Source organism: Caloenas nicobarica, chromosome 6 (assembly GCF_036013445.1).
Source record: "Caloenas nicobarica isolate bCalNic1 chromosome 6, bCalNic1.hap1, whole genome shotgun sequence".
Taxonomy (NCBI): domain Eukaryota; kingdom Metazoa; phylum Chordata; class Aves; order Columbiformes; family Columbidae; genus Caloenas; species Caloenas nicobarica.
In genome coordinates, this window is record NC_088250.1 from 10870787 (window position 1) to 10885483 (window position 14697).

Sequence of the window (14697 nt, forward strand, 5' to 3'; positions counted from 1 at the left end):
TCATACTTACCACAGTTGAGAGCGGTCTGGCCACCCATGCCCAGAATTAACCCGTCGGGACGCTCTGCCTTGATGACTTCTGTGACAAACTGTGGAGTGATGGGGAGGAAGTAGACAGCATCAGCCCGCTTTAGGCCAGTCTCGTTGGTCTGCACTGAAGCAATATTGGGATTCATGAGGACAATTTTCACATTTTCTTCCTGAAAAAAGGAAAATCTGCATTAAAGCTAGGCATATGTGAAAAAAGCGCTAAGAGCAGCAGCAAGGAGAGATGGGGTTCAACAAGTAAATCACCAACAGCTGAATTTAGAAAGCCTGATTCCTTCTGTACTCTCTCATTAGGGATTACTGGTAGCTTGTACCAGGCTGATCTAATGCCACTTCTTTACTTTTGTGCCTCTGCCTGCCTGTGAATCTTGAGAGAATGGAGATTCCCACCTGATTCAGAAATTTGGCCGAAATTGTTTAATACCTTTAGGTGTTACATAGAGGAGACAGAAACAAACGGCTTTGGTGAAAAGGTGGACTGGCAAGTGCAAAGGCTGTGTCTTCATTTTTGTGGGAACTCATTCTAATCTCCATTATCTTCTTGTAAGGCAATAAACTTCTACAAACAAACCAACCACTTGCAAACAATGCCAATTATAGATGCAAAATACATTTTAAGAGAAAGATTTGCTGTATGGAAGTTGTGGAAGCTATGAAACAAGGACAACTCTCACTAAAAACAGGAACAGTGGTGAGACTAAAGAAAGAGTAAAAAGAAACAGGAAAGAGGTTGGTAGACCGAGTCAGCCATTCCTTGAGCAAATGCTATGGAAGTATTGCTGGGACCAACATAGAAATTGTTATTCTAACAATATGACAGCTGGGACAGTATACTTTTTCCAAATATTTTACTAGTCTTTCATGATTCTGCCCTTGTTCAGGGGTGAATTTCCAAGACGCTGGCAGTGCCCACTGCCCCAGGTATTATACTTTCCAATACTATCCCACACACCCTACCTCTCATAACTGTCCAGTCTCGGGGCAGACCTCTCATTGGTGTTCTTAAATAGTTGTTTAACCTTAAACAAGACCTGAAACACATTCAGGAGACATTGCAATAGGAACATGTTGGGTTGAAAATCCCAAGGATATTCCAAATTCTCAGGAGTTGTTGTAACTAGTCTGGAGGAGAAGGGGAAGGTGAAGGAGCAGGGGAAGCATCCCCTCTTGCCTCCCCCATAGATTGGCGCTCTGAGGAGGAAAGGTAAAGAGCATAATTCTTAATAGTTTCTGAGAGATGGCTCCTGAAGTATGGAGATGACGGCAATGCTGAGTACAAATACCAGATTAGTCTTAAGACCAGTAATTTTATCATATCATAAGGCAGCGTTACATAGTACAGAAAAATGATAACCTTAATCCAGCCCCCAGAGATGATAAACAGCACAACAGGGAACATATACAGCAAGTAGAGAGAGCTCTGAGAACAAGCACAACAGCTCTGAGAGAAGAAAAAAAGGAAAAAAAAAAAATTAATATGCTCTGTTCAGATCTGTTGTTACCTCAACCCTTTGAGCCCTGCATTGGGTGCCAAAATGGATTGTCCTGGTTTAACCCGGCAGGCAGCTCAGCACCACGCAGCCATTCGCTACTCCCAATGGGATGGGGGAGAGAATTGGAAGAGTAAAAGTGAGAAAAGTCATGGATTGAGATGAAGACAGTTTAATAAGTAAAGCGAAAGCCTTACACACAAGCAAAGCAAAACAAGGAATTCCTTCAAACAACCTTCACTACTTCCCACATGCAGGCGGGTGTTCAGCCATCTCCAGGACAGCAGGGCTCCATCACATGTAACCATTACTTGGGAAGGCAAATACCATCGCTCTGAGTGACCCCAACCTGCTTCCTCCTTCTTCTCCCAGCTTTACATACTCAGCATGACATCATATGTTGTGGCATATCCCTTTGCTCAGCTGGGGTCAGCTGTGTCCCCTCCCAGCCTCTTGTGCACCCCCAGCCTCCTTGCTGGTGGGGGGTGCGAGAGGCAGAAAAGGCCTCGGCTCTGCGTAAGTGCTGCTCAGCAATAATGAAAACATCTCTGTATTATCAACACTGTTTTCAGCACAAATCCAAAACATAGCCCCATCCTAGCTACTATGAAGAAAATTAACTACCCCAGCCAAAACCAGCACACCCCAGTTCACATGATGATGTCATAGGGGTTTTCTGTGTTTATTTACAATTTGTGATTGTTTGACTCTTTAGTTTGCGGGAACAAATATATAACTCACCCAGAGCAATGGGATTCTCACTCAGTTCATTTCTTCTCCTTCCTTAAAATACTGCCTTAAGACTGGCTGTAAATTTCTGCTGACCTTTTTTCCCCATTAAAAGTTGGATTTTTTTCACTGAAGTGCACTTTCCTTGGAAAGGTGTGGAACAGGTAAGGGAAAGGAGAGAAAATCCTTAGTGAAAATGTTTTTGGTTTAGACAAATGACCCCAAACTGGGTGGTTTTCATGGTGGTGTTGAGGAAAAGGGTAGATCTCTGACCAAAACATTCTCCTCTACTAAATATATTCAGAAATTCACAGCTATAATTCTGTTGTAATGAATAGGGTAGAGAGAGGTATATTGCTTTCTAATAAGCTGGAGTATCTGTACATCTCAGCCCTTTCCAACTTATCTGGGGGCAACGTGTTTTAGGGACCAGATTGCAGAGATGAGGAAAACTATTAATGAGAGAATTAATGCTCACTGTGCTAAGAGACACATTTTATTAATACCACATCCTCTGGCTCAGTTGTTCAGGATGCTGGATTTTAATCCACTTGCTGTTTGCCCTTGCAACCCTTTCCTTTGATTTCTGCCTTTTAAATTTTTGTAAGCACATAGCACTCTGCACAATGGCCGCCTGTCCTGATTGGAGACATTTGTTACAACTTAATTAAAACAGTGAACTAATAATACTACTTGAGGGCTCCATTCCTCTTTTTGTGTAATATTCACCTGTATTCAGACCAGTTGGGAGACTCCCCACAGCAAGTAATCCAGAAGGCTCTTCAGGTGACTAAAAGCCAGTCCCTATTGTTCACAGAGGCTTCCAGGCCTTGTTCTTCAGAGGATGTTCCTGCCTTCGATGAACATTCTTACAAATACAAATTCACCAACTGAGGAAGTCTCAGCTCCACAGTATTTTGCTCTTTAAAAGAGGCACCCATTTAACTGTATAGAACTGAATTTGAACAACGTCACCTTCTTACAATGAATCAGCATCCAACAGGAAGAACAGCAGTACACAGCAGAATGAATCAATCATCCAGCAGTGAGAATCAATGTTGATTATTTATACCAAAAAAAAAAAAGAGATGACATTTAAGGGGAGAGAAATCTCTCTTGTCTCCTGTTAATTATCCCTGTTCTTTCCCACCCAAGCTCTGCAGCTTTCTCCTGGCAGCCACTGACCAAGCACCTTCTCTCACACAGAGCTGTAAATCACTGTGCCAGAGGCAAGGTCAGGCAGCGCGAGCACTGCAGATCAGAGCAGTGGACTGGTGGCCATGGGAAGGGAAAGGGCACTGAGGGAGGCCAAGCCAGGGAGATTTATCATTAAAAACCCCACTTTCTTCCACAAACCGGAGCTGAGTTTGAAGGACGAAAGAGAAAAAAAGGGAGAGAGATGCCTCCTTTCCAACTCAGGTCATTATTTGCACTCACCAGCTCTGGGATCCTCCACTCCTAACTTGTTTTCTTGATGACTTGGCCAGCAATAGCAATACAGGACACACCCAAATCATATACAACACAAGATGTGTTTTAACACTGGTGCCAACCCAGAGCAACCCCAGATTATATTTCAGATTATTGTAATTGATTTTTTCCTTCCTTGACTTTGGGGTCAGCATGGAAATAGAATGGCCCTGGTGTCAAAACAGCCTCAGAGCCACTCACCATCACCACCTCTGAAGGCAGCTGCTGCATCTGCTCTGAATCCATCAGACCCTAAAACCTACTGTGTGAGTGTACCACACAGGACGCTTCAGCACAAGCATGTTTTAAATGCATGCACTACTCAGGCATGTACAGAAGTACACATGGATTTTTGTTTGCTTCAGAATAATACAGCTCTCCAATCTTCTAAAAATGAACATCAGCAACAAGGTAATACGTTTACTAGACAAAATTCATCCGGAGGAATGACTTTTCATTCATCCCTTTCAAGATTATGAATCTTTTCTGGAAACAAAACTTGGCATATATGAACTTCTAAAAGTTCATCCCATTTAAAATAAATACCATGCAGGAAAACCACCTGGATAAGGCATTCAAAATCTTTTGCATAAGTCTTGACAGCAGCCAACCATTTAGCTGTTATTATTTGTCTACTTTGCAGTGTATTGGCATATCACAAAAGTTTCAGTAACCAGCTCAGGTGTAACTGACCATATTCCTCCTCTTCTTTTCCATTCAATTTGACAAGCCTGGAGTGACCAGTCACACATCACAAATAACAAACTGCTTGAAGACTGCAATGGAAACCTTGAGAATGCCTCTCTTTGCAAGATAAGTTGGAGTGGTTAACTCACATCACTCAACCAACAAATTCCCAAACAAAAAAATGCCTAAATTTCTCTATAGTCATTTATTCTCACCAGCTTCCCTGCCACAGCAATACCATAGCTGGATGATCATAGTTAGCTGTGAGAAAAGAAAGTAAATTACATGACATTAGTATTTGCAGAGCATCCTCTCACCTTCAGGGCTTTCACAGCCTGGGATCCAGAGTAATCGAATTCCCCTGCCTGACCAATCGACAGACCCCCAGATCCTAGAATGAGAACTTTGGAAACCTAAAAGTGTCAAACAGAATGAAAAAAATCAGTCCCATGGTAGTGGGTGTTGAAATAACAGAGACTGTGCATCACTGAACAGCCTTAAATTACAAAACCTAAGTTCTAAAAAGAGAAGTCACCTCCAAAACCACAGCAGTTTTACTTCCAAGAATATTTCTACTAGACTTCTCACATGTATCTCTGGTTAGAGAAGCATGTGACTGATGCATAGGGTATACAATAAATGTGTTAATTGTATCATGCGCTTATAGACAGCTATGCCTCACTTTGGCTGCCAACAAAGTCCAGCTGCCTTCTAAGATAGCAAAACTGTAAGAAATTCAGCTCACGCTGGGAATTTCAGACTTATTTGCTAAGCAACAGAGCTTTGACATTATGCTGCTAGCACAAAATCTCACAGTTAGAGTATCCCAGGGCACCTCATATACTGCTATGAGAGCAGCCTCCTTGAGAGAACTACAGAGAAAAAAATACATGAAACATCAGATCTTAAAACTTTCTCAAAGAAAAGGGAGTTCACAGCACAAGGGATGCTTGATGACTGAGACAGGCAGCTGACAGGCCTTTTGCAAGGGAAGCCTCTTCTGACTTCCATGGTCAGCTTTTTGTGCCATTCCGTACCACGGGTTCAGTAGGAATTCCATAGCTCCCAGCCTCACTGGCAGGCACGAACACTGACCTCCACTCTGGAACCCGTCACTCCAGTCTTCGGCAGGACCGAGGAAATAGTAGTGCCTTTCCCTCTCTTAACCAGTGAAATAAATGAATCAAACAGGAACTAGGAAAAATAAACATATGTACTCAATCCTCAGAGTGGAATTAAACAAATACCAAGCAAGGAATGAAAAAAACAGGCTCAAGCTATCAACTCTGCCACCTTCAGAAGGCAGATTTACACCATCAGAAAAGAGGGGATCATTATTTGAAATTTATTTTAAAACTTTGACATATCTGACAAAGCTGCATTCAAGAAAGAGAGGTCATATCAGGAAAAAAACACACATCGATCATGTCCGTGTGCTTGGCTTGCATGTGGCTGGCAGAGTAATGAATGAGCATGCATTAAAAGCTAAAATACAGCAGACCGTACACTTAACTAGCTCAAGGGAACCATCTGGAACAGAGCCTGCTGCAAAGCTGTGATCTAAAAAGGTACATCTAAAGATCAGTTGTGCTAAGTCAGTATTATCATAGAATCATTTCAGTTGGAAGAGACCCTCAGGATCATCAAGTCCAACCATGACCTAACCTAACTCTAGCACTAAACCATGTCTGTAAGAACCTCGTCTAAACGCCTTTTAAACACCTCCAGGGATGGTGACTCCACCACTTCCCTGGGCAGCCTGTTCCAGTGCTTCACAACCCTTTCCAGAAATAATTTTTTTCCTAATATCCAATCTAAACCTCCCCTGGCGCAACCTGAAGCCGTTTCCGCTTGTCCTATCACTTGCTACTTAGGAGAAGAGACCAACACCCTTTCAGGCAGTTGTAGACAGTGATAAGGTCTCCCCTCAGCCTCCTTTTCTCCAGGCTGAACACTCCCAGTTCCCTCAGCTGCTCCTCATCAGACTTGTGCTCCAGGCCCCTCACCAGCTTATTGTCCTCTCAGAGGGGATTCCAGATCAGCTGTGCGAAAAGTTTTCTCCAGGCAGGAGCAGCAGCACCACCATGGGCATGCAGAGAGCTGCAGACATGGGAACAGGCTCCCCACTGACCCCACACTTGTGGAGCTTCTGGCCACACGGCCCCTGAAGCTGGCTGCTGGGAGTCACCTTTGGAGGAGCATGGATGGGTCCTGCAAGCCCAGGGGGATACGCACCGTGTTAGCAAACCCAGCCCAGCAGTAAGAGTGCACAGACTCGGAAAAGACACAGCTGAGGGTTGTTTGCAGTTTTCTGAGATTCACCAGTCAATCAGATTGCTAGGAAACTTCTTGATATCAAGAGATTTACTCGCAGGTTTAATCAACATCATCAAATTAAGATTAAAATAAGCATTTCTATGTATTCTTCCTCTCTCAAGAAATGCTAAATAGTTTATTTATGTTCAGATATGTCTCCTCTGCATTCCACGTCCCCTGTTGCTGCTTAGTCATACCCTGTGACTGCGCAGCCAGTTGTTATAGAATTTGCACGAAGTCACAGATGGGGACTTAAAATTTCATTTCACTTAGGAGAACCAGAGTGAAGAAGTGTGAATCCATTTACATAACTCTACAGTAATTATAAAATTTGAAAATGGAACTAAAATGTATTAGAAAGTTAATGATTTTATTACAAAGCATCTGGCTAGTATTTTTTCTCTGTTAAGATAAAATCCTTTTCCTTTTGTAATCACCCCAGGTACAAGATATTTGAGCCTGATCCTGCAAAAGCTTAAGCACTTCAGTAACTTCCGACACACAAATAATCCCACCAGGACTCAAAGCGTACGCATCATATGAATGGAATCATTGATCCAAAGCATGCAGAAGTCAATAGATGCCTTGCTGTTGATTGTAATTAGCTGCGGATCAAGCTAAGCAGACACAAGCCTATGCATGACTAGGCTCTCTGTTAGGATCCCAGTGTTTCCAAAACCAAGACTTAGGACCATCACCAAACTGAAGACGTGTCACTGTAGCTAACACGTCTGCACTCCCCAGGCCATCTGAAAGTAAGCCCAGATCAACTCTCACACAATACCTCTGTGTCTCTCGGCCCAGGATTTGCATCTGGGTAGAACTGTGCTGTGAAAATCGGTCTGGTCTCATGCATAATTCCCTGCAAGAATAAAAACAATCATCTTAGACACCTCCTTGCAAGCGGGCAAGAGAACAGAAAGCCACAACTTACCCCTGTAAGCACTGAAGGCCAAAAGACTGAGGGGTTTCTAAGGGCTGTCAAATTTACACCCATTTCGTTCCTAGTCTTCAAACAGTGTCTTATCTGAGGAGTCATTGAGCCTCTTGCTCTTGTGCTAACTCTCCAACGCCTGTATAACTCACCAAGAAGCACAGTGGAGACATGACTTTCACTACAATAGGAAACGCTACTAAGTTGTAAGCACTTAACAGAGCAGATAGGCTGGTCTCCCTCCAGAGGTAATCCCGACCCAAGCAGAGAAGAAAAACACATACTGCGAGAAAAGATCACCTTGGACAAGGCTGTTATGGAATGAATGGTTTTACCATCCTGATCTGGTTGGTTCTGTTACAGGAGAGAAAGATTTAGGTCATGCTCTTTACTTCCATAACTCACTTTAAATACTGACCACAGGGCCTTGCATATGGTCTCTGCCCTGGGCCGTTGTCAGGCCCATGGTGAAGTAGGACCTCTGCTCTGGCCAAACAAAAGGATCTAAACTGACTTTGGAGACAGTGCTTGTAGTTTCAGTTGGAACCAGGAAAAACAGACACCTCATTTTCATGGACTGATAGCACCAAGCAGTGTGGTCCACCGGGAAACTACCCTGTAGCTGCCATTGCTTACAGTCCCTGATTCCAGATGGAAGTAGAGCAGTCCCTCAAGAGGGAACCCAGGAAAAAATAGTCGATACAACCTTTGTCCCTTAAGAATGGACGAAGGAGTGCCAAGAGCTCCTGTGAAGCAACAGTGTCATCCAGAGCGGCAGGGTGGGATGCTGGGATAGAACGAGGATGAAAGATGAGCTACTGACCACAGCTGATTCATTATGGTATGAGTTTCTGCCCTCAGAGTGAGGAATGCCATCAGTCTTTTACTTCTAGTTGCATACAAATATCTTTTAAAAACATTCACTCCATGGCTTGTCAGTATTTGGAAACCTGCCCAGCTGTGATGGGTCAGGTCAGTCAGGAGAAATGAGTTTTTCTCTTTCAAACAGAAGAATGCAACAGACTGCACATAAGAGCCCATCCAATCCTGTTCCTGTTTGTGCATTCTACACTAAACAAATATTGCTCCTTGTCCCTCTCTGTCTATGAAGGTTTAGGAGACTGATGCTGCTTTGGGGCTCACAGAAATGGTCCTTCAGCTCACATAAAAGAATGTCATACTTCTAGATCCAGAAGACTCATGTCCAACCTTGTCACCAGCTTTATGCAAAAGCACCGTCACACTTGTCTCCAATCTTCAGCTAGAGCAAACATGAACGGTCTGGGGATGAAAGGGTTTGGTCTGTCAATACAGCTAAAACAAACTCGTTTCAAAAATGTAGCTGAACAGGTGCAATTTTTTTGTATTAATATCTTGTCTGGTAACATTTGTCTCTGTTTAGATATGTCTGTAAGGATAAAGAAAACAGCAGCTGACAAACAACAAACTTATTCTAAAACCATCAGCTGGAAATTACTGCTTCTCAATCCTGCGAAGTATAGCCACAATATGCCAGAACGGTGCTGTTCGATCTGTCAGACTTCGTGTGGGCATTTATACAAAACAACAGAGCGGCATATTCCTGGGGGAGAAATTGCTTTTGAAAATGCCTTTTCTGATAAACAACAAGACTTCACTGACTTGTACAACACTGGGCCTAATGGAGACTTGAAATGGGCAATTATAAAGCCTGAGATCTGTCTCAATGTCCATCTGACCTTGTCAGAACTGAGCTATGGGATATTGTTTTCCTTCCTATGCTTTTCCCTGTTCAGCTGTGAACCTCCAGAGGCCAGGCATTTTTAAATTTTTCCTTTCCCTTACACGGATGTCACTTGACATGACACCTCTGCCTTAGATCCTGTAAATTGTTCTCTAGAGGTAGCTGCCTGTCTCTCATGACTTCAGTCCTTGGAATTCTATTTCTAATAACAGACCAAATTAGACTGCAATAAGAGTCCTTTTCTGCACTGGGCCACACAGAACCAACACAACAAAACAGCGACACAGGTTGGCACACCTGTGGCACAAGCCCTAAGACAATGGGAACTGAGCGAGCACCACTAACAGCAGGGAAATCACAGAAGTTAATAAGGCAGCTCTTCAAGTGAAATTGTACAGTCACTGGTGCAATCCTACACTTTGGGTTAGTATGGAGAACACTAGTAATGGTTCACCCTCTTTTGGGTTGTAAGGCAGGGCCTCAAGTAAAGCAAACAGTCAAATCATCAAGTTTAGTCCTGATAACTAACTGTAACCTGATAGCAAGCTTCCAGGAGGTGACAAAGTGAGATGGAGCCTTTGCTCACTAGAGACTGCTATGTGCAGGTACCTGAAAAGCAAGAGCTCACCTCATTTGTTTGATCATTGGCATTCACAAAGAGAGGTTTCCAGCCAGGTGGGAGAGTAGAGCTGTCAATGGCATAACCGTGGTTCTGTGCAGTGATGACAGCCTGTCCATTCACTGCATTCAGGACAGGCTGGTTCTGTCCTCTGAAAGAGAAAGGATCAGAGAACAGGGGATGGAAGCGCTAGATGTGTTCGAATGCCACACTTAGGAAGAGCTGATAACTGTGGGGCTATACGTAGCAGTTCAACAGTAACTGCTTAATACAGATAACCAATCTCAAGATGATAAATCCTAGGAGAAACTTTGCTATCCTTCTAGTTCAGTGGGGATAAACTACATCACATACTTCCAAAACGCCCTCAAAAAAAGCAATGCATAACACAGCAGTTTAAATTAAAGGCAAGGAGAATGGCTGGAATGCAAAAGCAACATTACTGCCATGCTAGCTCCCGTTAAGGCAGCTCAGAAGCAAAGCACCGCTGCTCTGTGGCCTTTTGCAATGCTGAGCTGGTCTGTCTGGGCCCTGGGAAGCAGAAGAGCTGCTGCACCTGTTGGCCATCTGCATCTTGTAGGAAGTAGCTCCGGCTGCTATTCCAGTGATGAGATTCCCCATGCTAATTCCAAACAAGGGCTCTGGGCGATTGCTCTCCAGGACCTAAAATGAAAAGGTTTTCAGGAAATACTGGAGTACCTCTGTTCAGCAATTCCAGCATAAACCATGCTAGTTCCCTCACAGCAGCCACACAGACTTGGGAAAAAGCTGAATGTAAGGGTGGCAACAACCTATAAAGGAAAGTTTCCTTCTCTGCTTCAGAGAGAAGCCTCAGAGCACAGCTGGATGTCTGGATCTACTCGAGGGCAACAAGCAATGACACTCTGCACCACAGCCATTTAGTGTGCAACGTTATTTCAAATGAGAGCACTGTGAAACACAGATGGCTCTTTCATTAGGTCACAGAGGTCCTGAAAGGGCACAGGGTGCTTTAAGGAACCAGTAAGGTAATTGTGGTAATCACGTTTAATATGTATTAGTTGTGTAAATACTGGTCTGGAGACAGCTCCAAGTGGACCAAGATGAGGAATACCCCAGGCAGCTGAAATGACTGAACAACATTCGGTCCGTAACGTTACCCTGTTTCCCGGAAAATAAGACAGCGTCTTATATTAATTTTTGCTCCAAAACTTATTACTTTTTTACACGTATAGCTGCCCAGACGCTACTTAATCTGACTTTTTAAATGAACTGTAACTAGAGCTTATTTTTTGAGTAGGGCTTATATTTCGAGCATCCTCAAAAATCCTGAAAAATAATGCTAGGGCTTATTTTCAGGGTAGGTCTTATTTTCAGGGAAACAGGGTAGTAAAACCAACTGTTTAGATTTCAAACACCTAAAAAAAAGTCAAACAAACAAGAATAATTGGGCTGTAACTATTACACTGTACCTTTCTGACATTCTGAATCACCTCCTGGGCCTTCATGGGATCCCCTGGGCCTCCAGAAATTATGAGCCCATCATATTCCATGCTGGTGAAATCATGGTCCCATGGAACCAAATGCACTTCTGCACCTCGCTGGGGGAAAGAAAGAAAGAAAAAAAAAAAAAGGGGGAAGGGAACAAATGAATTTGTGTCAGGCGGTTGTTCCCATGCTCTCATGTCCGAGAGGCTGTTTGAACTTCAGTCATTCCTTTGCCAGGGACAATAATGAGGCTTCTCTTCACTATCTGCCCGGATTATTTTAACAAAACCTTAGTCTCTTTGAGCCACCTCAGTGTCTGTCAAGTTTGTCTGAAATTCACTAATGAGATCGAAACTTACTAATGGAACGCAAAATAAGTGTGTATGCACATCCATTAAATGTTCACTTTACATGGTGCATTCATCCTAACTGCTAAAATAGGGCTTCACAGCCTTGTTCTGTGACATGCCAGAAACAGTTCTGCACATCAAAAATGGGACAAACTTCCAGATTAACTAAAAAAACAAACAAACAAAAAACCAAAACAAACAAGCAAACAAAAAACAACACACACAAAAAAACCCCAAACCACAGAAACAGGGAAGCCCTGCACATCTAGAGAATGAGAGGATACCTCATTCATACCTATCGTATGCCTAGAGAAGTAAGGACTGCTATACCATTGTGCTAACAACAGGAAAAGATTTTCACAGACTCATAATATTCCAGAGTAACTCAGGCCGGAGGGACCTCAGGAGGTCATCTGGTCCAATCCCTGCTCAAAGTTGGGTAACTTCAACTTCAAGGCAGGTTGCTGAGGGCATGGGTGAGTTGAATTTTCAGTATCTTCAAGGATGAGCATTCCATAACTTCCCTGGGCCCATATCAGCCATTCACCACCTCATTGTGACATTTTTTCCCCCGTTTACTTATTTTTGACAAAGTTGGGTTGACCTTCGTTGTTTGTTCTTTAGAGCGACAGTGCCTTCTCTTTTTAAAGCTCACCTTCCAGGAATTCTCATGGCTGAGAGGCTGCTGCACAGGTCCTCTTCCTTAACAGCACCTCAATACAGTGTACCACGTTCAGAAAACACCTCCCAGTCCATAAAAATAATCCTAAAAATTGTACTTCATCTTAGGAGGGAAACTGCTGCTCAAATGGATATATCCAGGTGGAAGGAAGGCTAGTGAATTCAGGTGAGAATTTTACCAAAGCAAAACAAGAGATGGAGGACATAAAGCACTGACCTACCTTTACCAGCAGGCGGATAACGTTGTGCTTCAACCCACAGTCGACAGCTACCACTTTAATTGGGTTCCCTCTGCCATAAACCTTGACTTCCTATAAAAAGACAGACCATGCTGTAAATGACAGATTATCCCCTGTCCCCAAGACACAGGGAGAAAGGAATAACTTTTCACCAACATGCAGCAACTGGTACTTAACAATCAATTTACATAGAAATCTCCAGAAGTACTGCAGACATTAGTGCCTCCTTCATTTTTTTGTGAAAGTAGAAGTTATAATGTTCTTTTATACAGTGTTGATTACAGCAGTAACAACAATCCCTAAGAAATCACTTGTTTCCATAGTTAAGACAAGCATTTTTCCTGTGTTTCAGCTCATTAGCAGCGAAGCAGCAAGCCAGCTCTCACAGATTATTACAGCCCAAGAGAAATGCCAGATAAACGGTAAGAGATTTTCAGCTGAAGTTATCCTGCTGATGCCAGTGGAGCGAGGCTACTTCACACCAGCTCCAGGTCCATCACATCAAACACGACCCTGACCCTCCAGTCACAGTAAAACCAAAGCACAGCTGGAGATGCGTCTGACCTCCAGCGCATCACAGCAGCACAGGCCGCTGACTGTGACCTGTGTTCATACAGACCTGACATCTTTACATATTGGACAACACTCCTCCTCCTCTTCCAGCTGCTGTTCCTTAACCCATTCCACAAAGTCGACTGGGCCCGGTTTGGGGCTGCTGACTTTCTGCTTTGTACAGCCACTTACCTGTTAGCTGCAGCCAGCATGGAAGACAGTCAGATCAAACCACTGTATACGGGCCTTGATACTGCAACATGCAGACATATTGACAGACAGCTGTAGCACTGATCTAAGGGATTTTGGTGTGGTGGGGGGTTTTTTGTTTGTTTGGGTTTGGTTGTTGTTGTTGTTTCAGACAGCTGCTTTCTGACGCTTGCTGAATTATTTGGCTTGTTACATGACTGCAGTTAGCAGCAGGCTGGGACGTCATGCATCAATAAGTACATAAGGCAGGCTTCTTCCTTCTAAAAACTAAGTCTGTGCTTACCTTCAGTTATGGTCAGCTTCTGAATGCTGATATTGGTGAGTGCATTTTATCCAAAGTGGCTTTTCTCTTATGCAATACACCACTGAAAAAAGGTTTTATGTTTGGTTGGTTGTTGGTTTTGTTTTTTTGGGGTTGGTTTTTTTTTTGCCTTTTTTTTTTTTTTTTGGGGGGGGGTGGTGTTTGGTTGGTGGGGGTTTTTTGTTTATTTAGGAGAAAAATAAAATAAAAACCACACCTGTATAACTCTCTTTATAATCAGCTTCCCTGGCATTCATATTTCACAGCTGTGCCGCTATATGAAAAGATGCTAAAATCCATGCCCAATATGCCTGGTGCTAGGTGACAAACTGAATCTTTTCATAGGGGGATTATGACCAGCCATGAAGGAAAAATATCTCCGCTACAGGGAACCCAAGATTATTAGCAGAATATTACAATTCCTCCCTCTGTGTTATCATAACTCAGTTCTGGTTTTAACTTTTTTCTTCTCAAAGATTAGGATGAAGGGATTTTTAGGATGCAGGAGCATGTCCTGTCTGAGGACAGTTCTCATCATCATCAGGAGCGACTTACTGCCATGTCAAAAGTGAGGGTGGAAGAAATGGGTGCAAGGAGCCACTTCCTTTCACCGCCAGGTTTCAAGCTGCAACACAAGGACCATTGATGGTCCCCAGTCCACCTTGGAGGACACGACTCTCCACAGAGCCAGGAGTGTTACCAAAGCTGTCGCAACTCCTGCTGTGTAACGCTGAAAGGAGATCTTTGTATTGGAACTTATCTTGTAGTTCACACTACATAATCAGATGGCAAAGTACCCCACGATCCCCTTTTGGGAACAACTGGAATGGAAATCGTATTGAAACTGGGTCTTGTTATATCACTCAAGGTTTCTGATACAA

At 43.3% G+C, this 14697-nt stretch overlaps 1 protein-coding gene across 1 annotated transcript in view; it reads right to left on the reverse strand.

Annotated features, from left to right (window-relative positions):
• CPS1 (carbamoyl-phosphate synthase 1) overlaps positions 1 to 14697 on the reverse strand; it is a 92259-nt gene that overhangs the window by 58458 nt on the left and 19104 nt on the right. The window contains exons 7-14 of the mRNA XM_065637724.1: positions 12736 to 12825; positions 11468 to 11596; positions 10573 to 10679; positions 10026 to 10167; positions 7525 to 7602; positions 5520 to 5618; positions 4742 to 4837; positions 11 to 200 (exon numbers count right to left, since the gene is read on the reverse strand). Coding sequence (XP_065493796.1) covers positions 11 to 200; positions 4742 to 4837; positions 5520 to 5618; positions 7525 to 7602; positions 10026 to 10167; positions 10573 to 10679; positions 11468 to 11596; positions 12736 to 12825 — 931 coding nt within the window. The remainder of the gene's footprint in view (positions 1 to 10; positions 201 to 4741; positions 4838 to 5519; positions 5619 to 7524; positions 7603 to 10025; positions 10168 to 10572; positions 10680 to 11467; positions 11597 to 12735; positions 12826 to 14697) is intronic.